The sequence below is a fragment of the Globicephala melas genome, chromosome 15 (genome assembly GCF_963455315.2).
Source record: "Globicephala melas chromosome 15, mGloMel1.2, whole genome shotgun sequence".
Taxonomy (NCBI): domain Eukaryota; kingdom Metazoa; phylum Chordata; class Mammalia; order Artiodactyla; family Delphinidae; genus Globicephala; species Globicephala melas.
The window spans coordinates 37,247,511-37,273,541 of NC_083328.1; the positions used below are offsets into that span (position 1 = coordinate 37,247,511).

General features: G+C 59.7%; 2 protein-coding genes across 2 annotated transcripts; one reads left to right on the forward strand and one right to left on the reverse strand.

The window, feature by feature from the left end:
• The first annotated feature begins 2,735 nt into the window (after window positions 1–2,735).
• C1QTNF8 (C1q and TNF related 8) lies at window positions 2,736–4,985 on the forward strand. Its single transcript, XM_030872145.1, is given in 4 exon segments — window positions 2,736–2,844; window positions 3,522–3,628; window positions 3,631–3,727; window positions 4,435–4,985. Coding segments are annotated over 4 exon segments (864 nt in total).
• Window positions 4,986–15,196: 10,211 nt separating this feature from the next.
• On the reverse strand, window positions 15,197–22,191 carry SSTR5 (somatostatin receptor 5). The gene is made up of 2 exons (XM_030872635.2): window positions 22,119–22,191; window positions 15,197–16,927 (listed from the first exon to the last, which is right to left on the reverse strand). The coding sequence occupies exon 2, from the start codon at window positions 16,875–16,877 to the stop codon at window positions 15,780–15,782; it is 1,098 nt and encodes a 365-aa protein (XP_030728495.1). The 5' UTR covers window positions 16,878–16,927; window positions 22,119–22,191; the 3' UTR covers window positions 15,197–15,779.
• Window positions 22,192–26,031: the final 3,840 nt, after the last annotated feature.

The following is a 26,031-nucleotide window of genomic DNA, read 5'->3' on the forward strand; positions in this document are numbered from 1 at the left end:
CCTGCCGGGTGGCTGCTAATGGGGAGCTAAGTGGAGGTGCTGTGCGAAGGTCATTATCTCCAAAGCTGGGAGGGCTCGGGTACAGCCCCAGGGGGCCGGGCACTCGTTGCCTGCAATTGTCTCATGACCACCTGTGAGCTGGCACTTGTGTCCCCTTGTAGAGACGAATGACCAGGCCCTGGAGCTGTTGGGTAGCTCTGGGCCACACGGCGAATTCCCGAGGCTGCGGCTGCGTCTCACTGGAGAATTAGCCTCCCTGGGGAGTCTGGAGGGTGGCCAGATGGCTACACCCACCCACAGGGATTCGGCCCCTGCAGGAGTGGGGAGCGGGGAGTCACGGGGGGACATCAGGGCCCTGAGGGTGGCTGAAGCCTGCGGCATTTTCATCCACCACAGAGGACACTCTGGCCACTCTGAGTCCACTGGTGCCCATTTAACAGGTTGGGAAACCGAGGTCAGATGCAGGGAGCAGCAGAGCTTGGGCGTCTGCCCTTCTCTGGGAGCCCCAGAAACCCCAGAGACAAGAGTGGGGCAGGCAGAGAGGAGCTTCCGCAGGTTGACTGAGGCCAGTCAGCAGCTCCCGCCGGAGCCTGGACTAATCCAGCCCTGGGTGATGCCTACAGAAAGCCCTCCGTCCAGGCCACCCACATCCAGATTCCAGCAGTGGTTGCTGACAAGGCGTGGGAGGCCACCGAGCCCCACTGGAGTGTGAACTGGCATCTCAGGGAGGCTGGGGGATATCTGGGAACCGGCTCCAGCTGGCATGATCTCCCAACCACAGCCCTCACCAGCTCTGCTCCCCTTCAGCCTGGCACGAGAAGCCCCTCAGTCTTGCCCTCTACCCTCATCCTTGCCCCCTCCCTGGTCATCAGTGAGGAGTGCCAACATGGGGAGCCTGAGGGGAGAGCCGGACCCGGGGCTGTGCCTGCATGTGCAGAGGCGAGAGAGCCAGCCCCAGCTGCCCACGGCCTCTCTTCCTGCACAGCGGCCACAGCTCCCCAAGCCACATCTGTGCCTCCCTCTGCCAGGCAGCCTGGCTTGGTGGTGGTGGTGGGGCGCTTCCCAGGGAGTCACATGTCCCCGTGCTCAGAGGCTGAGGCGCCAGGCCCTGCCCCTGGACCTAGCATCCAGCTGCTCAGGCCCAGAGCAAGCATGAGGCCAGGCCCTGGTGTGGGCGTAGCCCACGCCTGCCACTGCCCGGGGGGCCCTGTGAGTCATTGCTGCCAGGGGGTTGGCATCACAGGGACACAACCCTTATCCACTGAAAGGCTGGGCTAATGCCGAGGGCCCCCAACACAGTGTCACGGCAGGCCTCTTGCCCCGCTGGGCACCGTGACCCTGGGAGGGTGCAGCGGGAGGTGGCAGCAGACACAGTGGACCTGGCCCGACGTTTCTCTCCCATGCTTCACCCAAAAGTCTCAGCCCTCCTGTCCCAGCCAGAGACAGGAGGGCGTCACCGTCACCAGGTGGGCTCAGCACAGGCATGGTGGTCTATCTCCCCTGACTTTGGCCTCCAGCCTCCTCACCAGCCTCCCTGACTCCTCTCTAAGTCACTGCACCCCAGACAGAGGATGGCTGCCAGCTCATGGTTTCACCCTCAACTCCCCAGTCCCTGACACCCCAGGCCCTCAGAGCCATGCTGTGGCCCATGGGCTGTCAGGAGGATACTGGATCCCCTGTGGCAGGGCTGCACTGACGTTGCGGCAGGTGGCAGACTGGGCGGTGGGTGACAGGGCCACGTGAGCCTCCTGCCCGGGAGCTCTGAAGCTGACCTGAGGCCTGTTGGTCTTAGATGGCCCAGAGGGAAGCCATGGGCACCTGGGGCGGGCATGAAAGAGCTCTTTCATGGGCCACTGGGTAGAGATGCCGGAGACGCCAGGCAGGCAGCAGCACCTGATCATGAAATGGTAACAGGGAGGGTGGGGGTGGGTGGGGGTCTTCACAGCCATCCTGAGCAGGGCCAGGTGGCCAGGATGCCTGGGACCCCAGACCTCTGGGGGAACAAGGTAAGGGCCCCAGCAACACAGGCCTGTCTGTGGAGTGGGCTCCCCAGGAGATACCCACTCCTGTAAGGTTCCTCCACGGGAGGAATTCAGGAGGGTCTTGCAGAGTCCAATGGGGTTAGGGGGGTGGGTGAGGGTCTGCTAGGCTCTGAGGGGGAGGTGGTGGAGAGGAGGGCTCCCACCTGCCAGGGAAGCTCAGCCTGGGAGTGGGTCTCAGACCTACTATGTAAGAAGAAGGACCTCACCCTGGGCTGCAGTCCCCGAGGGCTTCCTGGAAGAGGGAGCCTGAGTCTTTGCTCAGCATGGCTAGGGTACAGGGAAGAGTGAGGATCCCGACCTCACACGCCTGCCCTTGCAGGAGACCAACACTGGCTGAGCCTCTCATATGTACATGGGGAAACCAGGGCAGGCAGGACCCACTTGCCAGGGAAACTGAGGCCCAAATGATGTGGGGATCACCCAGGGCCCCCCAGCAGCTGCTGGTTGAGCTGGAAAGTGGAGCCTCCACCTGGCGTGGATGAATCAGGTGTCAGGCAGGGTCTCCCGAAGGAGAGGAGGTGGAGGCGAGAGGCCTAGGACTGGTAGGGCTTAAAGACCATCTTACCCACAGACGGGTGGGGGCCACATGGGGTAGCCCCCCAAGTTACCCACAGGGGCCTGGCCTGGCCCACGGGAGGTCAGGATGAGGGTGCTGCCCTCTGCCAAGCTAGGCAGCCGGGCAGAAACTGCCTCATGTCTGACCCCAACCACCTGGGCCCCGGGCCCAGCCACCAGTGGTTGGGGTGCTGCCGTTCCCTGAAGCAGCCTAGCTGTCCCTCCCGGAGGGCTCTGGCCAGCCCAGGTGGGTGGGGGACTTAGAGGGCTGATTCAGAGCCCCCACCTCCATACAGTTCTCCCTGCATCTACCAGGTGCGGGGTCTCCAGCCATGGGGGGTTTGGGAACCGGGACTCCCCAACTATAGGCAGTTAGGGTGCCTGCCACTGCCCAGAGCTAAGGCCCTAAGGCCCCAGGAGGGAGGCAGCTATGGGGAGGAGGGAGCAGCCCCGGAGAAGGAATCTGGAAGCACCAGCTCCCATGGGGTGGGGCTGCCTTGGTCACTCACTGGGGCTCTGGAAGGGCAGGTGTGAATGGTCCCCCGTGCTGGCCCCTCCGATCGATGGTGGTCCCCAGGTGCTGTGTTAGGGGGGATGCTGGGGCCACATCCAGGTCCAGGGGAAAGTGTGTGGGGATCCATTAGTGATGTCTGTCGGGGCAGGGGTCTGAGTGTCCAGGAGGGCTCTGCCAGGTGCCCTGTCTGGTGCAGGATGAGGCTCTGGCCACGCCCACTGCAGCCCCTCCAGGGGTCCCAACTGTCCATCCTCACCCAGGCAGCTCCCTGGTCCCACCAGCGCAGTCTCCCCCACACAAGGGGGCACAGTTGGTCTGCTGTGGGGGTGGGGGCTCAGCAGGGGTGTCCCCTCTCCACTCCCCGTTTTCCTCCCCCATCCTCTTCCTCCCGTCCTGCCCTCCCGACCCAGCCTCTGCTCTCCTGCTCCTGCTGATGCTGCCCGCAGGGGCCTGGCCTGGCCTAGGGCCGCCCTGCTGGCTGTGTATGCACTGCAGCTGCCCACCCTGGCCCCCGGCTGCCCCCAGCCCACATGCCCACACACCCGCATGAGCAACAGGGATGAGTGGGTGGGACTGCCCCACGTGCGGCCCACCATCGACATCTCGATCCTCAAAGGTGAGTGTTCCTGGAGAGGTGGCCCCACTGCCCCCAGCCCCGCAGGGACACTCCGCAATGAGGGGCATGGGAAGAGGGGCAGGAGAGCAGGGCGACGGCCCAAGGCTAGCTCTGGGAAGGCTGGGCCCCAGGGGGGCACACAAGGGCCTGCTCCCTGCTCCCCATAGCCGCCTCCTCCTGTGGGAACAGGGTGCCCTGGGGAAGGGGCTGTGGATTGGGGGAGATGGTGGGGGGATGGGTGGCAGGCGGGGCTGAGTTTCCCTTCAATTCTGCTCCCCAACCCCAAGGGGAGGTGGGAAGGGGGTCTGGGAGCAGCGCCCCCTTTGAGAGGCAAGACAGGCTGAGCTCTAAGAGGGAGGCACCCTGAAGGCTGGACGGAGGCCACACTGAGGTTGGATTTGGTTACCAACTTCCCAGGCCTCTCCTCCTTCAAAACCCAGTTCAGACACTTCCTCTGGCAGCTACTGGACCCCCATCGTCCCCGCCGTCCCAGCCATCCCCATGTGACCATCTGCACAGGCCTCAGAACTGCCAGGACCTCAGGGTGTGGCTTCTTTCTCATTGCCCCGTGGAGGGCGGGTTAGCGCCCACCTGACAGATGAGACTGAGGCTCACAGAGGTGAGGTCACTTGCAAGGCCGTGTGGCCAGAGAATCTGACCCTTGAAACCTTGACCAGGGGCTTCCCCTTACCCGCACCCCCTCACAGGTGAGAAGAGTGAAGCGGGGGTCAGAGACTGCTCCAGCAGGAGCAGGAAGGAGGGCCCGCTTGGCTCCTGGAGCCTCCGTGGCCACAAGGGCCAGAAGGGGCAGGTGGGGCCGCCGGGCACCCTGTGCCAGCGTGCCTACGTGACCTTCTCGGTGGGCTGGCGAGAGGGGCTGCACAGCACCGATGCCCTCCAGGCCGTGCCCTTCGACACGGAGCTGGTGGACCTGGACGGTGCCTTCGACCTGGCCTCCGGCCCCTTCCTCTTTGCCGTGCCCGGCGTCTACATCCTGAGCCTCAACGTGCACACCTGGAATTACAAGGAGACGTACCTGCGCATCACGTGCAACTGGTGGGCCGCAGCCGTGCTGTATGCGCAGCCCAGTGAGCGCAGCAGGATGCAGACACAGAGCCCGCTGCTGGCGCTGGCCGCGGGTGACGCTGTCTGGGTGCGCATGTTCCAGAGGGATGGCGACAACGCCATCTACAGCGAGCGCGGTGACCTCTACATCACCTTCAGCGGCCACCTGGTCAAGCCGGACGCTGAGCTCTAGCAGTCCCCATGCCACATCCAGCCCTCAACGGCAGTCATTCCTGGAGCCCCGCAGCCCAGGACTGATGCCAGCTGAGATGGAGCACCAACTGCACGCAGACGCTGAGCTGAGCACAGGGCTGTGGCAGGAGCAGGACAGACCCGGGCCTGCCCTGCTGGAGATGACACAGACGAAGGTTTCACACCAAGACATTCAGGAAGCAGGCCCTTGTTCTGGGCACGTGTTGGGTGGGGGGTGGAGGGTGGGCCGGAGCATCTCCACACACGATGGAGTTTGCTCCCCTGGTCAAGCTACCTATTCTGCATATAAAGGCTGTGCCAGGAACCACTGCCATGGAGAGCTTTACAAAGCACCTATTGGGTGCCAGGCTGGTTGTTAGGGAGGCTGCAGGGTAGGGGGGGAAGGGGGTCAAGTGCAGATGCCGGCCCTCCTGGAGCCAACGCTAGCAGGAAGCATGATGGATTCTAGGGTGTTCGAGGGCAGCAGAGGCCACAAGACAGGATGAAATGGAGCAGGTTACGGTGCTGTCCCGGCCGGGACGGGTCTCGTCCTTGGTGAACATGCCACCAGCCCTGGTAGGCTGATTTTCTGGGGCTCAGCATCCCCTTGTCTGTCTGGAATGGGCTGGAAGGGGGAGGAAGCTCATACCTGGATGTGCACCTGAGCCCGGGGAGCCCCAGACCCCCACGGTGTCACCTCCTACTTAGGTGTGCTGATGCTGGGCCTGGCGGCAACGGGAAGTGACCAGGCTGGCCTCGTTCCTGTGGACGGGTGTGGGTGGACTTTGGCCATGCTCACTCCACAGGAAGCCCCTGTCCACCCCATGGTCGGAGCCATCAGGCTACCCCACCCTCGAGCCCACTCTGAATCTTTCCTTTCCTGCCACGTGTCCTCCGGCCACTCTGGGACCTTCTGTCCAGCCCCTGTGGCCCCATCACCTGCCGCCTCCCCTCTGGCCCTCCCCTGGCATCCCCTCCTGCAGCTGCTCCCTTCCGAATGAGGATTCTGGGCCAGTGAGGCTGCTGGGGCCCTGGCAAGAGCAGCGTCTGGAATCACCGGAGCCTGGCGAGCTGGCTGAGGTCCTGGGCCATGCAGAGGTGGCTGGAGCTGCAGGCTGGCTGGGCTGAGCAGGCCAGGGCCTTCCAGGTGCTGGACAGGCATGGGGGTTTCCACCTCAGAGTCCAGGCCCACAGAATGCCGGCCTGGCTGATCCTGTCTCCTCATCACGTCCTACCCCTGCCCCCACTCTTTCCCACCAGGAGCCCAAAGCATCCTGAGATGGATCTCTGACTGGCTGGGGGCCCCACATCCACCTGGCCCTGGCAGATCCTCTCCAGATCATCATCGGCTGATGGGGGAGGTGGGGGGGTGGGTGGGGGTCCACTCATCCTTTTCACAAACAGGCACCTCCTTGTCCCCAGGGAGGGGACACAGCTGGGATCACAGTGACCCTCCCCTGCCACCACAGAACTCAGTTATCCCTCAGGAGCATCAACCCTGAGTGAGGCTGGAGCCAGGAATGTCCCACACCCACCCGTGAACAGCAGAGCCCACCCTCCCAAACACACAGGCCAGGCCAGGCCACGCCCTTGACAGGTGGGGAAACTGAGGCCTGGCAAGGGGTGTAGACCCCCAAGCCTGTGTGGGCTGGGAGCTGGTCCCCTCCATGGACTGGGCTGTCTCCCCTAGTATGGCCTGGGACAGTGGGGGAGGCAGGAGATGGGCCCCCACTGGGGAGAGGCTGCTGGGACTCCCTGTCTGCAGGGGGAGGGGGCTTTTTTTTTTAACATCTTTATTGGAGTATAATTGCTTTACAGTGGTGTGTTAGTTTCTGCTTTATAACAAAGTGAATCAGCTATACGTATACATATATCCCCATATCTCCTCCCTCTTGCATCTCCCTCCCACCTCTCTAGGAGGTCACAAAGCACCAAGCTGATCTCCCTGTGCTATGCGGCTGCTTCCCACTAGCTATCTATTTTACATTTGGTAGTATATATAAGTCCATGCCACTCTCTCACTTTGTCCCAGCTTACCCTTCCCCCTCCCTGTGTCCTCAAGTCCATTCTCTACGTCTGCGTCTTTACTCCTATCCTGTCCCTAGGTTCTTCAGAACATTTTTTTTTTTTTTTTAGATTCTATATGTATGTGTTAGCATATGGTATTTGTTTTTCTCTTTCTGACTTACTTCACTCTGTATGAGTGGATGTAGGTCCATCCACCTCACTACAAATAACTCAATTTCGTTTCTTTTTATGGCTGAGTAATATCCATTGTATATATGTGCCACATCTTCTTTATCCATTCATCTGTGGATGGACACTTAGGTTGCTTCCATGTCCTGACTGTTGTAAATAGAGCTGCAATGAACATTGTGGTACATGACTCTTGTTGAATTATGGTTTTCTCAGGGTATATGCCCAGTAGTGGGACTGCTGTGTTTTATAGTAGTTCTATTTTTAGTTTTGTAAGGAACCTCCATACTGTTCTCCATAGTGGCTGTATCAATTTACATTCCCACCAACAGTGCAAGAGGGTTCCCTTTTCTCCACACCCTCTCCAGCATTTATTGTTTGTAGATTTTTTGATGATGGCCATTCTGACTGGCGTGAGGTGATACCTCATTGTAGTTCTGATTTGCATTTCTCTAATGATTAGTGATGTTGAGCATCCTTTCATGTGTTTGTTGGCAGTCTGTATGTCTTCTTTGGAGAAATGTCTATTTAGGTCTTCTGCCCATTTTTGGATTGGGTTTTTTGTTTTTTGATATTGAGCTGCATGAGTTGCTTGTAAATTTTGGAGATGAATCCTTTGTCAGTTGCTTCATTTGCAAATATTTTCTCCCATTCTGAGGGTTGTCTTTTCGTCTTGTTTATGGTTTCCTTTGCCGTGCAAAAGGTTTTAAGTTTCATTAGGTCCCATTTATTTTTGTTTTTATTTCCATTTCTCTTGGAGGTGGGTCAAAAAGGATCTTGCTGTGATTTATGTCATAGAGTGTTCTGCCTATGTTTTCCTCTAAGAGTTTGATAGTTTCTGGCCTTACATTTAGGTCTTTAATCCATTTTGAGTTTATTTTTGTGTATGGTGTTAGGGAGTGTTCTAATTTCATTCTTTTACATGTACCTGTCCCATTTTCCCAGCACCACTTATTGAAGAGGCTGTCTTTTCTCCATTGTATATTCTTGCCTCCTTTGTCAAAGATAAGGTGACCATAGGTGCGTGGGTTTATCTCTGGGCTTTCTATCCTGTTCCATTGATCTATATTTCTGCTTTTGTGCCAGTACCATACTGTCATGATTACTGTAGCTTTGTAATATTGTCTGAAATCTGGGAGCCTGATTCCTCCAGCTCTATGTTTCTTTCTCAAGATTGCTTTGGCTGTTTGGGGTCTTTTGTGTTTCCATACAAATTGTGAAATTTTTTGTTCTGGTTCTGTGAAAAATGCCATTGGTAGTTTGACAGGGATTGCATTGAATCTGTAGAGTCATTTTCACAATGTTGATTTTCACAATGTTGATTTTTCCAATCCAAGAACATGGTATATCTCTCCATCTGTTTGTATCATCTTTAGTTTCTTTCATCAGAGTCTTATAGTTTTCTGCATACAGGTCTTTTGTCTCCTTAGGTAGGTTTATTCCTAGATATTTTATTCTTTTTGTTGCAATGGTAAATGGGAGTGTTTCCTTAATTTCTCTTTCAGATTTTTCATCACTAGTGTATAGGAATGCAAGAGATTTCTGGGCATTAATTTTGTATCCTGCTACTTTACCAAATTCACTGATTAGCTCTAGTAGTTTTCTGGTAGCATCTTTAGGATTCTCTATGTATAGTATCATGTCATCTGCAAACAGTGACAGCTTTACTTCTTCTTTTCTGACTTGGATTCCTTTTATTTCTTTTTCTTCTCAGATTGCTGTGGTTAAAACTTCCGAAACTATGTTGAATAATAGGGGTGAGAGTAGATACCCTTGTCTTGTTCCTGATCTTAGAGGAAATGGTTTCAGTTTTTCACCATTGAGAACGATGTTGGCTGTGGGTTTGTCATATATAGCCTTTATTATGTTGAGGTAAGTTGGGAGGGGGCTTTCTGTCAGCAGCCCACCCCAGGGCCTGGGCCTGCAGCCTCTCTTGAGGGCTGTGACAGTCCCACCGAGGCTGGATCTCGGCCAGCTCTGGACCAGGATGGGGGCTCCTGGCGTCCCAGGTATGAGACCCTCGCATCCCACGTGCAGGCCCTACAGCCCCATGAGGAAGCTAAGACTCAGAGACATGGGCCCCTGAGCTCAGGCCTGGGCAGAGCAGGCCTGTGACTCCAGACCCCAAGCACAGGCAGGGGTCTGTACCACAAGATGCATAGCATCAGGGTCTCAAAGGGATTCCTGCCCCCAGGAGCCCCAAGGCCCGACTAGGCCCAGCCGTGGCACATGGCAGGTGGCAGCAAGACTCTGGGGGGCTTGTTACAGCCAAGGGGTCGGGGGTTGGAGTAGGACATTCTGACTGGTGAGGCCCTGGCCCCACTAGAGACTAGAGGGTGCTGGGTGGGACCTCGGGAAGCCAGAGGAAAGGCCGGGACCCCTCTCCCCCATCCACATCCTGGGACCTGGCCCCTCCCGGGATGCTGAGTTGGGCTGAGAAGCCTCAGGCTGCACTTTGGCCCTTTGGCCTGTGTCCTTTTATGGCTGGAATAGCTGGACACGCCCAAGGTGCTTGGCAACCATCAGGGCATCAGGAGCCACTTCAGAGCGCTAATGGGGGCCGTGGTGCCTGGGAAGTTTCCACTGTAGAGATAAAGATGCCCGAACGGGAGTGCGGGGGGTTGCAAGGACCCCAATGTCCCTCTCTCCTCCCAGGTCCTGGACTCCCCTGCCACCCTGACAGGGACCCAGACCCACTGCATGCTGCAGGCCAACCTGGCCGGGCGGGGCCAGGAGAGCAGCCCCTGTCCAGCAGCTTCAGACAAAGCCTGGGCTCTTTCTGGCTCCTTGTGTGGCCTCAGCTCCCCTGTCCGGTATCAGGGTACAGAGCCCTCCACGCTGCGCTGGGCCCTGAGGGTGCAGGGCGGGGTGGGCATTCCCGTGAAGGCTTCAGACCCCATGGCTGCTCGGCCTCCCTCCCACTCACTCTGTCCACGGTGCCTGGAAGGGCGGTGCTGGGGCAGCTCGGCTGAGCCTCCCGGGACAGACCTGCTCCCAGCTGGCGACCCAAGAGAGCAGAGCAGGCCAGGCCAGAGGGTGTCTGACCAACTCCAAATCCAAGGCCACCCCCCATGCTCAGAGAACCAGGGGCAGGGTGGGGGCTCCCCTTAGTGTGGCCGAGAACCCCTCGGAGGCAGCCGGCCAGAGCCTCAGAGCACAGGGATGTGCCAGGGGACACTGTGGGTGGGTCCAGGGCAAGGCGGCGGTGCCTGCATCCCCCCAGCCCAGGTTTATTTAAAAACAGCGACTGAGAACAGGGTAGGATGAGGTGAAGTTGTTATCTCTGCAAAGTGATGGGCGGCCCGAGACTCAGAAATCCACAGGCCCAGGCTGCCGCCCTGACCGCTTAGGAGACGAGAAGGGAAATAGCCCCAGTCAGAGCAGCAGCCTCTAGGCACCCTCTGCGGGGCCTCAGTGCAATCAGGACTGGCCTGCTGCAGGAGAAGAAAGTTGGAAAAGACTAGAATACAGGGCAGCCTGAGAGATGGATCCTGCGGGAGCCAGTTTCCCATATCAGTTTATCCATTTGGTGGAATTCCAACAAAACACCCATTTTTAAAACTTGGGTGAAATTCATATACCATAAAATCTACCATTTTAAAGTGAACAATACAGTGGCATTTAGTACATTCACAACGTCGTGCAACCCACATCTCTATCTGGTTCCAGAACATTTTCATCACCCCACAGAAATCCCGAACCCGCGAGCTGGCACTCCCCCCCTCCGCCCCCGCCCCCAGCCCCTGCTTTCTGTCTATGGATTTGCTGCTTCTGGACATTTTGTGTAAGTGGAATCACAAACTCTGTGGCCTCTCGTGTCCGTCCGTGTTGTAGTGTGTGCTGGCCCCTCACCCCTTGCCACGGCTGAGGGGCGCCCCACTGTGCGGATGGACCACGGTTTGCCTGTTCACCTGTTGATAAACATTCAGGCTGTTCCCACCGTTTGGCTATTGTTTGTGCTACGGTGAACACCTGCGTATAACAGCCATTTTCTAACTTTGTAAAATAGTGTTGAAGGGCGCTTGGAGGAATGGGTAGGCAGGAGCCAGCTCAGTTCTGTGTGCTCTCTTGGACATGGAAACAGATTTGGAAGATATGGTGATGAGTGCAGTGACCACCAGGCAGACAACAGGAACCCCCAGAGGCCAGTCACCCAGGGGGACAAGAGCCCGAGGTACAAGCGGGGTTGGGATGAGGGGGCATTTGCGTTCAAGGGTCACCTCATGGACTAAAGCAGATATCAGTGAAGTAAAGAGTTGTCAGCAATATAACCATTAAAAATATGTGGGACACACACAACGCACAACAGCCAAAAAGTGGGAACATCCAGGTTATCTATCGATGATGAACCAATAAAGTGTTGTTGGTCCCTCCATACACATTTTAGGGAGTGTGTATTGTACCACAACTAAAAAATACGTGGGAATATTTAGCTAATTTCTGGATGGGAAAGACATATTTTTTTAAAAAAAGGAGGAATTTCCCAAGCAGAAGAGGGATAGGTTTGATTTTGTAAAAATAGAAAATATTGTTCTACATCAGTCCTGAAGCCAAAACTCATGACGCTAGGAAGTGCGCCTGCCTTGGGGAGAGCAAGGGTGGGGTTCCTGCCTTCTAATGAGCCCCCAGATGGACGGAGAAATCTTGAGAGGACAGGAGATTCATCCGTGAGGGAAGGAGTGCTCCTTCTATACCGACCACCAAGGGCATCGCGTCCAGATATTGTTTCCAAGCTGCCTGATCACTACCATCATCTGTGTCCCTCAGGGAACCCCTGGGCCAGGCCTCGTGGGCCCCAGCAGGGTGGCTCCAGAGGACACATGGGCAGACATGTCCACAGTCGAGAGGGCCGAGAAGGCCGCAGCCATGGGTCAGGAGAAGGAAACCCAGCAGCGCAGCTCAGGGGAGCCTGGGTCCCCTCCCCTTTGCATCAACAGCTTCCAGATCCTGCCTGGTCCCAGGCACCCCTCAGCATGGCCCCTGGGGGCTCAGCTAGGAGGGAGGGTGGGAGCCGGGCTCCAGTGTGGGGAGAGGTCGGGGGACCCTGGAAGCTGACCCTCATCCTAGGGCCGCCCTCTCAGGCCTGATGACCACAAGGGCACGGACCCCTACGGACCAGGCCACCTTTCAGGTGCCCAGCAATGGGAGCCTGGCAGCGTGTGGGAAGGGGGAGGGGAGAGGGTAGGCACTCCGTCCCCAGAACGGCTGCTGCCTTTGGCTGCAGGAGGGCCGTGGGTCTCCTTGTCCTGAGAGCCCCATCCCCCACCCGCCAGGTGGTAAAACTACCCACCCACCACTCTGCAAAACATCCTTTAATTAAACCCTCCTCAAACTGCCCAAACGGAGGGGATACCTGTTTCCTGGGGGGCGGGGGTGGGTGGGACAAGTGGGGGGCACGGGGAGCCACTCGGGGTGGGAGCAGAAGGGAATCATGGCCAGTCCCCACTGCCCAGCGCCGGCCCCTGTGGATGGCACCAGGAGGACCATGCCCTCCCCCTCCTGGGGTGCCCCGGTGCCCACACCCACAGGCCCAGCGCCCTATACCCCGCAGCCACGGTCAGCTGTCTGTGCAGATGCCACGGAAGAGAGTGGCTGAGAAAGGGCCTCAACCCCCCTCCCCAGAGGCAGGGGCCAGGGGAGGGAGGTTTGCTCGGGCAGAGACCCTGCTGCCCCCAGTGTGGGGACCCACGCAGGTGGAGCCCCCAGACCCCCATCAGTGCAGATACAACAAATGCATAGCTGTCACCACCATGTCCAGATATGCAGCCTGAGGGAGTGGGGAGGGGGTGGGCCTGGGACAGGGAGGAGCAAGGGCCCTGGAGAGGGGTGAGAGCTCGGGGAGGGAAGGACGGAGACGGGGACCCCAGTCAGGCTCCTGGACAGTCACTGGACCTTCAAGGTAAGGACCCCAACTGGACAGAGCCGCCATCACTCAATTATCAATCAATTGTCACATCAATCACTCAGTTATTCATTCAGCAAACACACTTCAGGTTCATGGTGGCCAGACCAGCCCTCAGGAGCCAGGATAGCATGGGCCAGTCTGTACAGGACAGCAGCGGAGGGGAGGCAGCACTTTAGGGCTGGGATCCCCATCAGCCAGGATGGAGTGGGGTCATGGACCCAGCAGTCTCTCCAGGTCCTCAGCCCACCCAGTCCTTGAAGTCCAGGGTTCTGCTGGGGCCCTGACAGGTGACCAGCCAAGACCCTATTCTCAACGTCGATCACCTCCCTGACACCCCCAAAGGGTGTCCCAGCTCTCAGCCCCCAGATTCCTGTGGGAAGTTCTTCCTGGTGTCTACCCATGGTCTGCCTTCCTCCTGTCCCAAAATGCCCAAGAGGGTGGGCCCTTCCTGACCCTTCCTTGGGGCCCTACCCAGGGCACCCCTCACTCAGCCCTCAGGGTGGGCCAGCCTTGGTCTCCCTCACTGTGGGGCTACAACACCGGCTCTGCCTGTGGGGGCTGCGCCTCCGTCACCCACCCCTCCCACCCTGCACCCCCCCTGCCTGGCAAACAGCTCCCCCCATCCCGATCCCAGAGGAAGCCTCACCCTGCCCCGCGGGCCGGATTTCCTGAGTAAGGTCACTCTGGGAGCCACTGGAGCCCAGTGGCCAATAAAACCCATCGATGCGGAGAGAGAGACAGTAAAGCAGGTCACCCCCCGAGGGCACTTGCTCTCCCCGCCCCCTGCCCCACTCAGGGCCTGTGGACCCGGGACCTGCAAGCAGTGTGGTGGCGGCTCTGTGGTCCCCGCAGCTGTGCCCAGCCTGTGCTGGGTGCGGAGGGCAGTGGCCAGTCCAGGCTGCATCCCCAGGCCCACCGTGCCATGTCCACGGTTCCCTGGGCTCACGTTTCTCCTGGAACACTCCTGTCCCCGCTTCCCTACAGGCTCTCAGCAGTGCCTAGTCCTCACTTCCTCCCATTCGGTGTCCCACCATGGCCAGTCCTGGTCACCAGCTCCCACCCGGACCCAGGGTCCATGGGCTGCCTGGAATCAGCTCCTCCACTCGCTGGGTCCATCAGGCTCTGGGCACACACACAGGCACACACATGTCTACACATGCACTCACACACAGGCACACACACTCACAAGCAGACACATGCACACGCATACACACCCACACATTCACACATATATACACACAGGCACATGCACGCACAGAGGCACATACACACACACACTCACACACAGGCACACATGCACACACACTCACGCCCCTCACACCCATCACAGGCAGGACTGGTCAGGTTGCTGCTGGTGTCTGCAGTCCCCACACGGGCACTCTTGGCTGGCGCTACCCTGGGGAGGGAGATCAAGATGCCAAATCAATTGGGAGAAATTGACCTGGGCAGATATTTCTGAGCCATCTGCTTGCTCCCCCAAATTATTCTGAGTGGATGCACTTTGCATCCGAACCCAGGGGTGGTGGGAAGTGGTTGGTTGAACGAACCTCTTTCTCCCAGGCACCCATCCCTCCCTGGGATGCTGTTCCCCCTAGGGCCGGGCGGGGGTGGCTTTAGTCACCCCCACCCCCAAGACGGAGCCCAGGAGTGGCAGAGACAGCCTGGGGCTCAGGAGGCAGCCGTGTTCCCACTTGATCAGGGATGGGGGCAGGGGCCCCAAATGAGCCACCGACTCCCCGCACCCACCAGCCATGGAAGAATCAGATGCATCCCCTGCATCCTCCGGGGCCAAATCCTAACCCTGCCACCCCCAGGAGGCGAGCCGGGACAGCCCCAGCCCTGTCGTTCCTTTCAGCTGGCTTGTGTACACTTTCCCCTGCCTTATCATCTAAGTGTCCCGCTGCCCACTTCCAGCTGGGTGTTTGCCTACCCCCATCCAGCCGAGTATGATCCACTTGCTCTGATTTGCACTGGCTTCAATCGGCTCCAGGGACAATATTTGCTCTGGGAAAGAGTCAAACATTTATTCTCTAATTTATTCAGGGAGCGGTTGTCAAACACAAGCGCCCTTATTATGTGATCTCGTTTCCAGGGCTTGGCCTCTGTCTGGGGTCCGTGCCGAGGCCCAGGTAGCGCTGACCCAGGCTTTCCCCTGCTCAGCACGGCTCTGCCTGCTCCCCGCACCCTCCTGGTGTCGGCATCCTGCTCTGGGACAACTGAGGACAACTGAGTTGGGGGCGGCACTGGGCAGGGCTGTCTCAGATGGGGGCTTGCGGGTGAGTGACCCCCACATTCTGGCTCTTCTCCTTCCAGCCTCGCAAAGAGGCCCAAGCACCAGGGAGCCCAAGGCCTTTCCCAGCGAGGCTGCCAGGGCATCTTCTCTGGGACCCGTTTTCGGGCCTGGGGGGTGGGAGGAGCACATTTCTCGGGGGTGGAGAGGACAGGAAGCCGAATTCCTCCAGGGTCTGGCATCTGCGTACGCCTCACTCGGCCTGGCCTCTCCAGTCTGCTGTTTGCCTTGGGAGGCCGCTCCCCCCACTGCTGTCTGGCTATTTCTCCTCTTCTGCTCCAGTCCCCCTCCTTCTCCGGGAAGGGAAGCAGAAGAGGTGGCAGTGGGTTCCTGTACCCTCACCTGCCCCCGCTCCACACACCCAGGACGGCCTCTCCCGGGGTCCCCTCCCGCGGCCTCCACGCTCACAGCTTGCTGGTCTGCATGAGCCCGTTGGCCTCGCAGCTGCGTGCGGGCAGCATGGCCTCCTGCAGCCGGCTGCTCTGGCCCGGCCGTGGCTCCGTGGCATCCGCGTCCTCAGTGCCGTAGCTCTTGCGGAGGCACAGAACCTTCCGGAAGCTCTGGCGGAAGTTGTCGGAGAGGAAGCCGTAGAGCAAGGGGTTGGCACAGCTGTTGGCATAGGACAGCACGACCACAAAGAAGTAGGCGCCGGCGGAGGCGGGCTCCTCGGGCAGCACAAAGGCCAGGTTGACGATGTTGACGATGAAGAAGGGCAGCCAGCAGCCCACGAACACCAGCACCACCACCACCACCATGCGGGTCACCTTGCGCTCTGAGCGCCGCCGCGTGGAGCCCACGCGCATGCCCGAGGCCTTCAGCTTCACCACGATGAGCAGGTAGCACAGGCAGATGACCAGCAGCGGCCCAAAGAAGCCTAGCACGGACGTGTAGATGATGAAGATAGCACCCCACAGGCCCACAGGCTCTGGCCAGCTGAGGTTGCAGGTGTTCCACCCCTCCTGGATGTCTGCAAACACCACCAGCGGCAGTGACATGACCAGAGAAAAGGCCCAGACCGTGGCGCTGGCCAGCTTGGCCACCCGAGGGCGGCGCCAGCGGGCGGAGCGGATGGGGTGGACCACGGCCAGGTAGCGGTCCACGCTCATGACGGTCAGGCAGAAGATGCTGGTGAACTGGTTGATGCCGTCCAGTGTCATGACCAGGCGGCAGAGCACGGGGCCGAAGGGCCAGTAGGAGATGGCGTTCTGCGTGGCCACGAAGGGCAGCCCCAGCATGAGGAGCACGTCGGCCACGGCCAGGTTGAGGATGTAGATGTTGGTGACCGTCTTCATCTTGGCGTGACGCAGTACCACGTAGATGACCAGCGCATTGCCGCCCAGCCCCACTGTGCACACCAGCAGGTAGAGCACGGGCACCACCACCGCCCGGGCGCCCGGTGAGGGCACCAGCCCCGCCAGCGTCCCATTCTCGCCGCCGCTGCCTGTGGCTGCCGAGGAGGCATTCCAGCTGGTCAGTGGGGAGGCCGGGAACAGAGGCTCCATCGTGGCCGCCGCGGGCAGGGCAGGGTGAGCGGGAGCGCCGGGCGCATCCACTGCAAGAGAATGAAGCACACGGAGCGACTGACCAGGAGGGTGTCTCCCCTGCGCCCGGCCCCACTGGCCCAGGAGGCGCAGGATTACCCCGTGGCGCCAGGTAAACATGATTACTCATGTTCAACTGGGCTGGGAATCACATTAAGCAAATTGTTTGGAAAACAAGCCCAGAGAGGAAGGAGCAGCAGGACAGCTGCCGTGGGGGCAACGGGCAGACGGCCCTGTGAGCCCAGACGCCGTCTGTCGATACCACGATGGCTTCCAGAGACCTGACCGTCCCTCTCCACCCCAATGCCCCCCTTCCTGGCTCACCCATGGCCACTCTCGAGTCTGTGGCTGGCACCGTCTCTCTGAGGCCTTGTGGAGTCCTGGGGGTGGCACTGATACACCCAACTTGCAGATAAGGGACTAAGGATGGTGGGAGTCACCTCCCCAGGGACTCGCAGGACAGGTGGAGAGGGGTGGGGGGAGGGATAAGGAGGCTGAAACATCGGCTGGGCACCGCAAGCCCAGGCCAGCCAGAAGTGCAGTGACATCGGCCAAGCCCGCTCTCCTGGGTGACCCCAAAGCTGGACTCTGGGTTGCCTCCTGGAACCATCGGAGGGTGCCGGGCCTTCCGTGTGGCTGAAAAACCAGAACTCAGGCTGCAGAGGCTCTGCCAGTGTCCAACTGGTGAGCCACGTCCGTGTCACCCCAGCAAAGCCCCAGCCGCATGACCAAGAGGAGCTGGTTTCCCTGCCCCCAACAGCTATCCGCCACAGCATGGATGTCACTGGGCCAAGGAGACGACCAGGGACATAGATGCACATGCTCTCTGGCAGGGCCATCACCCAGCCCAAGGACAGCAAGTCTGAAGCCCCAGGCAGAGGGCACCGAGCGGGAAGGGGTATATGAGGACCCCACACCATGAACAAGCAAACACATGACAGGCGGAGACGAATTACAGCCTGGGCCACTGGCCAGGAGGAAATGCACGTGTGCGTGTGTGGCGGGGGAACGATATGGGAAGCGTGGACAGAGGGAAGGCTTCGGGGTGATGGGGTTTTGTAGAGAAAGAGCCAAGGCAAAGATGGGGGAATGGCATCTGCAGGTCAGGGTGATGGGCACACGTGTATCCATTATATTGTTTTTGTACTTTTCTCTATGTTTAAATTGTTCATAAAAACGGTGATGCTCAGGAGAAAATAAATACCTCCATTGATGAGAAGAGGAGGAAGGGAAGATGGGGGCTGACACCTCCGGCAGGGGATGTGGGGCTAGCAGGGAGTCTAAGTGCCCCCAGGGGACCAAGACAAGGGCCTGAGCGGGGCTGGAAAGGGCCGTAATGACAAGCCAGGGTCAGCTGAGCCCCCGTGCTCCCAAGTCACCTCAGCACAGAGGCCGCCAGGCCCGGACTGGGGACCCCAGGGTTGGGGAGGGCAACTGAAATCTTGTAGACAAGGGGGCAGAATAACCAACTCTGACAACAACAGGGAAAAACCCTCTGTTCCAGATGGGCGGACACACCCGGATGCTAACAGACACTGGGAAACGCGACCCAGAAAATCAACAGTGAGAAGGTGGATCAGTGGATTCGTTTCAGGTGAAATAAAAGCAAATGACTGAACAAGTGTGCTTAAGATATGTGTTAAAATGTTTAGAATCCTCTAGGAATGGATAAAAATATTCTGAAATGAATTTGGCTTCTGTCTAAGGAGTAAAATGAACAAGTGTCTATTTTTGAAAACTACAACTCTTGGGTGTGAAAAACATCATCATCTGGACAAAAAAAAAAAAGCCCCACAAAAGTCTGGACACAGATGAAGAGAGAATGGGGGAATCGGAAGAGGGGCTGAAGGACTCCCTCGGAGCAGGTGCAGTGGTGGGGGTGCAGAGGTACCTGCAGAACTGACTCAGGGCAAGAGTCCTGCTCAAAAGGGAAACCCTGTCCCTAACAGGATAAAGAAAAAATGCAGCAGCGTCAGAGTCAACCTACAGAGAGTCGAGGACGAAGAGAAAACCCTGAAGAACGCAGACGGGCTGCCTGTACGGAAACCCAGAACAGTGCGGGTTAGGATAGGACAACAGGTTCCGTAAGCGGGGTGGGGGGGGGAACTGGGGGAGCCGGGGGAGAGAGAAACGCTGTCACCCCTGGAATCCCCACCGGGAGGAGGCTTCCGGCTGGCCTGAAGGGGAAAGAGACCTTTCTCTGTGCGTTGCTGAATTTGCTGGTCCAGGTGCTGAGCACACCTGCTGTATATCATGACCTGATATGAGGTGTATGACAAAAATTCTGTTAAAAAAAAAGGCCAAGGTAGGCTGCCAAGGGATGACGCATTTCAAGACAAAGCTGGCGGCGGGTGGGGGTGGGGGGGACTTGCCCCGTGGTCCAGTGGTTAAGACTCTGCACTTCCACTGCAGGGGGTGCAGGTTCGATCCCTGGTTGGGGAACTAAGATCCCACATGCCGCGAGACGTGGCCAAAATAAATAAATAAATAAATAATAAAAAAGATGTTTTAAAATACAAAGCTTGGGGGTCCCTTGGGCTGTGCTCTGGGTTGGGGGCAGGGGTGGGTGGGGCTGGTGCCCAGGTGGCAGGAGGGACACCCCGGACACTCTGAGACTGGACACCTGCAGGCTTGATCTGGTGGGTGGGAATTGACCTGTTGATCCCTGTTCCCCAGGGCCTGGCACAGAGGGGCCCCCTCACATTTTAAAAAGAAATTAAATGTAAAATAATGTTTAAAGCTCCCTTGAGGTGCTAATGGGGAAGGAATTCTAGAAGGACGCTGGTCTGGAGACAGCCAGGTGGATTGTGTGAGCATCAGGGTGGAGAGTCCTGGGGCTACACCCTCTCCCCAAAGATATCCAAAGCAGAGGCTTTCTGGGGGCTGGGTGGAGAAGAAGGAGCTCAGACGCACCTGAACGTGAGTTTGATTCTAAATCAGATGAGCACCTTGTCTTCAGGAAGCGTCCAGGTGTTCCTGCTGCCCAGAACCCAGAGGGTGCTGAGCAGACTGCCAGGCCCCTGCATCCCCCCAGATACCCCAACGCCTGAGTTAAACTTCAGAGAAGTGAAGAACAAAATTAGGTTGATCGTGCCGCTCCTGCCTCTTGGAACATAATTCTGCAAGAGCCATCATTCAGAGAGAGCAATCTTCTTAGTCACAGAAATCACACGCTCGTGGGGAACTTATCCCTCCAGCCCTTCCCCTCTGCGGGTAAGGGATTCGGGGTGGGGGGTAGCTGAGGAACGACCACGGGCCAACACTGGGGCTTTCTGACCCAGAGGCCCCCACCAGGAAGGGACCACCTGCCCACTGCTGTGGCACAGGGAATAGAGCCCACCCCCTGCCCCAGCCCTTCCCTACACACTGGCCAAGGGGTCTTAGGTAAGTCACACCACTTCTCTGAGCCCTGGCTCCCTGTAATAGGTGACACCTACAAAGCCACTGAGCAGAGGAAATGAGTCCAGGCACACAGTGGCGCTCAATAGCTGCTGAGATGCCTGACACATAGTAGTGCTCAATAGCCGCTCCCACCCACGTGCCCCAAACAGCCCAGCACCTCCTCCCCAGCACCAGGAGCCCTGGGCTCTGTGGAGAATGTGCCAGAGCCTCCCCAGGGGACCTGGGAGGGGGCCTCGGTGCTCAAGTGTGCCATGCCCTGGGGGAGGATCAGCGTGGTCCAATCCCTTCTAGGCTCACCCAGTGTGAGGTCAGCAGGAAGGAGCCGGCCCTGCAGCCCAGGGGCAGCTGTGGAAGCCACCGAGATCGAGATCGAGGCTTGCTGGTCCTGGGGCCTCACCTGTGCAGGGTGGGGGCAAATGGGCGGAGGATGTCGTGGCTAAGAGGACAGGCCTCAGCACCACCCAAGGGCCCCCACCCAGGCCTGCCTCCCCTGGGACGGCCTGGATCGTGGGTGCAGCCAATGGCAACCCCCATTCCTGTCCCTCCCCTGAAACACGCTCCATCTGTCCTTAAGGCAGCCTTGGTCTGGGGTATCCCTTCCACATGAGGGGGAAACCGAGGTGGGTGAGGGTGGGCTCCATGCAGCAACAGGGAGGCCAGGCTGGTACAGCCCCCTCCTCAGGGTCTCTGCAGGGTCTGCATGCCCTGCAAGAAGTTTCCAAAGCCACATTTGGCCCCCAGCATACTTTCTCAGAACTCCCGGCCACTATCTCACTGGGAACCAATGGTGGGTCATTGTTATCGGTGCCAGCGACCACGTCTGCCCAGGAGGCTCCCCGTCCTCCCCTCGAGTGGCCACTGTCCCCAGGAACCTGTTCTCTTCAAAGGAGGCTCAGCAGCAGCCAGGACTGCCTCACACTTTGCGCAGCAGGCGCTCTCCCACTCGCTTTCTCCCCAGAACCCCAGGCCGGCAGGAGGGGCAGGGACAAGGCAAGTGGGCAGGTGAGGGCCCCACCTGGACCCTGGGTGGGCAGATAGCACACAGGTGAACTTCCAGGCCGCGTGCTCCCTTCTGGAGAGGGTGGCCCCCAGAGCACAGGTGCCAAGGCCTGGACACGCCAGGGTTCCAGCCCCAGCCGCCAGGGCCCCAACCCCTCTACTCCCCAGTCCAGGGTGAAGCACACCGGGAACCCCAGGACCAGGCACCTTGTGCTCTGCAAGGCAGGGCCCTGGAGCTGGCCCAACACTGCCTGCACTCTTCCCACCGCTCACGGACCACCGCCTCCCCTCTGCCAGCACCCCCCACCCAGGGGCCCCCGCGGCTCCTGCGCCCTCCGCGGTCTGCTTTTTTCGCACCCACTCCAGCCACAGCCTCCTCGCGAACCCTCCCGGCTGCGCCGCCCACCCTCGCCAGCCCCTGGGCGAGCCCCGCTGCGGCGCCCTCCGTGAGGAGGTCGGGCCGGGAAAGGCACGGTGGGCAGAGCCAGAGCGGGTCGACCCAGTCTCCCTGAGGTTTCTGCCCTGACTCTGGCACATCGGGTCCAGAGGCCGGAGGATGGCGAGGGTGGGGAGCGGGGGAGTGGGAGAGGATGGCGGCCGAGGCTGGGGAGCAGACGGAAGGGGAGGGGAGGGACTCAGGACGGAGGCAGGAGAGCTCCAGGAGTGCCAGGGCGGCGCAGGGCTGCGCGCAGGGTGGTGAGACTCGTGGAGAGGGTAAAGGAGATCTGTGAGGGACCCTGGCGAGAGCGGAGGGAAGGGGCGAGGGCGGGGATGCGGGGGGCAGGGGCGCGCGGCACTCACCTGGGCAGGGCAACCGCTTGGGCCCTCGGGGAGCCAAGTGCCCGCGCTGCGCTGGCTCAGGACTCTGGGCTCCTCTCTGGGGCTCGGGGTGCTGACAGGGAGGCGGGGAGCGGTAAGCGTCGGAGGGAGGTGGGGGTGCCTGGGGCGGGGCGAGGGGCGGGGCTGGGGGCGGGCACTCGGCTCCCCGCGGGGCCCCACGCCCAGTCCATCCTCTGTCCCTTGCTCCTCCCCGGGCCTCCGCAGTTCACCCGCAACCCTCGTCCCGTAGGCGGCGACTCCGATGACAACGGCACCCCCACTACATTCTCTTCTGTCCGCTCTGGCCGCAGACCCGAGCTTGGGGGGTCCTGTCCCCAGAAGGGGTTTGAGGGGACTCAAAGTGCCCTTCCGAAAGTCTGAGGAGGATTGAGGAGGGGCCCTCAACTCGGGGTGAAGCGCTGGAGGCTGACTCTGATGGATAGAGTGGGGCTGTGTCCGAGAGATGGGGGTCAGGACGACGGCCAAGGGGCAGCAGGTGGCCACAGCTGGCTGGGTGGCTCACTCTGGGGTCTCCCCTTAGCAGGCATCAGAGTCACCCAAAAGAAGGCATCTAAACGCAGGTGTCTGCCGGTCACGCCCAGAGTGCTGACTCCACAGGTGGGCAGGCCTGAGAATCTTCATTTCTGCCAAGCTCCCAGGTGCTGCTGCTGCTGCTTCAGGGGCCGCACCTTAACAGCCAGTGACTTTAACCAGCAGCGTTGAGCACCTGTGCTTCATCAGGCAGGGAGAGCTGGGTGGGGTCTGGACATTCCCTCACCAGGATGCAGCCCCCAGCACCCTTACCCTGCCCCCATCTGGGGGAGCTCAGCTCTGGTTGAATGAAATGAGCTGCTCTCAGATGATGGCTTGACCCCCAAGACAGCAGGACCCTCACCCAAGGGGATGCAGGCAGCCATGGGCTGCATGTGGACAGGTGGGGACAGCGTCCCGCTGCCCCTGTATATGGAGGTACTGGCAGGTCCCTCAGCAGGGCTGTATGCCTAGACCCTTTCTTTTCTTCTTCATGGTTTTCTGTGATATTACATTTTCTACAAGGAGCATGGCTTATGATTTAATCAAGAAAAAGCACCTAGAGATCTAAGGATCCCAGCCCGGAGGCCAATGCCGCTCTTCACACAGGCTCCCCTTGGGGAGGCTGGGCTGCTTCCTGGAACACACAGTACCCCCTCCCCAGCCAGACTCAGACCCCCATATGCTCAGGAAGTCACCAGCCTCCCTTCCCCGACCCCAGGCTCTCTCCCTCGTGTCCCCCAGCTCTCTCTCCGAGGAGGCTGCACAGACCCCACTCCCATGGACGTGAGGCCAGGAGCCCAGCCAAGGGGAAATGGAGTTGGGGAGTGGAAAACCACCCCCTCGGAGTGCAGCCCTCCCCTGTAGTCCCTGCCAGTCTGTCCAAAGGCTGAGGAGTCCTGCTGGCCATCAGACGGGCAGCTGCCAGCCTGGCCTGCAGATGGAGGCTCAGCGGCCCGAAAGGAAGCTGATGTCTCTCCTGATGACCTGCTGGGAACAGCGGCTGCAGCAGGACGGCACACGCTGAGGTCCAGATGTCCCAGGTGACTGGTGCAGGAGGCCTTCTGGATGGGACGAAGTGGCAAGCCAGGGCCAGGCTGCATGTCCCGCTTGGCTGGCACATGCATGTGGCCTGTCGCATACCCAGCAGATTCACACACACCCTCTGGATGCGTTTAGGTGGGAGACACAGAGTTCCCTGCGTGCCCAGGTGCCATGGCTCTGCAGGATGGTGCAGATGCTGCTACGGACAAAACAGACAAGGCCGTATTCTGTGAGCTCCAAGGCTGGCAGAGAGAGGGGTGATAGATCAAAAATAATTTAATGGATGTAACTGTAGACTGTCATAAGTGGAGAGGATCAGGGTGACGGGAAAGAGAGCAGTGGAGACAGGAGGCCAGGGAGAGCCTCTCCAAGGCTCACTGTCCTGGGTGCAGGGTCGTGGGGGGGGGTCAGTGCCTGGCACACAGGGGGGACATGGCCCTGTGAGCGTTCAGGTGCTTGGTCAGTTACAACCCAGCATTAGGCTGGGACGCCCCCTACACTGTAACATCTGTGGGGTGTCTCACCTGGGCCCCCCTGGGGGCTCTGATTCCAAAGGAGAAAAGATGCCTGGAGAGGTGGTCAGTCCACCCTGAGGCTGCCTTCCTCTCCTCTGTTGCCCCGCTCCTGCCAGGCACCCCCTGGCCTCTGAGCCCTGGTTCTGAGCCCCAGGAGATCAAGTGAGGTGAAGCCCTGAGACACTCTGCGGAGGTCACGCCAGCACCAGAGAGGAGGGTGAGGATTAGTGGCAGCCAGGAGCCATGGCAACGGGACAATGCCCGAGGGACTCCCCAGGGATGACCCCCGGACCCCTCCCATGGGAAACCCACCCTCTCTGTAGCTCTGCTGTGGCCTGTGATCCCCCTTTCCAGAGGTGGAGGCCAGTGGCTGCTGGACGTAACATCCCCCCAGCCACTCTGCCCCTGCCTGTACTCAGGCACCCAGGCTGAGGCTCCCGTAATTATTCAAAAGCGACAGAGGCTGACTCCAGTTCACCTGGAAACACCCAGGAGCTGGGCGGGTCCTGGGGGGCTGTGAAACCCTCTCCACCCTCCTGCCAATCTGGCCTCTCTGCTCCCCAGATGCTCCATGCTGCCTCCCACCGCGGAGCCTCTGCCCTGGCCGCAACCCACCTCCCTTTCCCCACCTGTCAGCTTGAACGCCCCCTCCTCCAAGAAGCCCCCTGGCTGCTCCACGCTGGCTGTTTTTCCCTCAGCCACCAGCACTCCCAGACCATGTCCCCTGGCAACATCCTTCCTGGGTGCAGAAGGTGTGAATGCTGGTGAGTGAGCATCTGCAGGCGCCACGGTGGGCTCCCCGGGACGCGTGGGGCCTTCGGTGAGGGCTGAGCCCCTAGGGACCTGGGAGAGGCTGGGCTGACCCTCCTGGCCGTGGTCTCCGGCTTCAGTGGGCACTTTGTTAAGATGCGGCTTCCCTGCCTTTGGGTTGGGAGGTGGGGTGCGGGGGGCTTCACCCCAGGGCTTAGTGGGCATCGTGCTGTGCTGAGCACCCTGGAGGTTCAGGGTACAATGGGGACCAGAGAGCCAGCCCCTGGTAAAGGGGAAGGGAGAACAAGGAATCTGGGTGGAAGACACTCCAGGAGACTTGGCATTCACGCTGGTGAGAAAACCTGCACCCCTGGGGTCACTGGGGCGCCCCACCCCCACCCCCACCCCTGCCAAGGCTCTTCCCTCACTTGCTGGTTGCACCACCTCGGCGAGGCCGCTGGCCGCCCTGCGCACTCTGATTGGCTTAGCTAGGAGAGGGGCAGAAACGTGGGGGTGGGGGGAGCCTGGCCCCACCCAGGCCTAGTGAAGGAGGTGGAGCCCTCGGGTCAGTGAGTCCAGAGGGTCAAGACGGCTGAGTGCCGTGGCCAGTCCCCCAGGAGGAGGGCCTATGCCTCCTGGCCTGGCCCCACTGCCCTCACAGGTGGGCCCCTCCCCAGCCTGCCGCTTGGGGGCGGGAGAGCAGAGCTCTTCGGGTCCCAGCTCTTCATCTGAAGGTGGGGAGACAGGCTTGGAGAGGGTGGGGGCTTGTCTGGGTGCAGAGCAAGCCTGGGCACCCAGACTGGGGCCTGCTCAGGACACCCTGCTGTCCCTCAAATGGAGGGGCTCTGGCAGGGCCTGGGTCATCCTGGAGAGGCCTCTTGGGGTGACTCAGCAGCCCCCTCTTGCCAAAGTCTCCCCATAAGTGGAACTGGTCCTCCGCACCTCCTCAGGTCATTGCTTCTGGGGGCTGCAGGCTCCGCCTGGGCGGGGGTGAGACGGGGAGCAGCTGAGGCCCGTCCACACGGGGTGTACGGCCATTTCCAGGACCATCCTGC

What these genes read in the sequence shown, in the direction of transcription:
- SSTR5 (XM_030872635.2), bottom strand. Translation starts at nt 16,877, where the DNA reads ATGGAGCCTCTGTTCCCGGCCTCCCCACTGACCAGCTGGAATGCCTCC.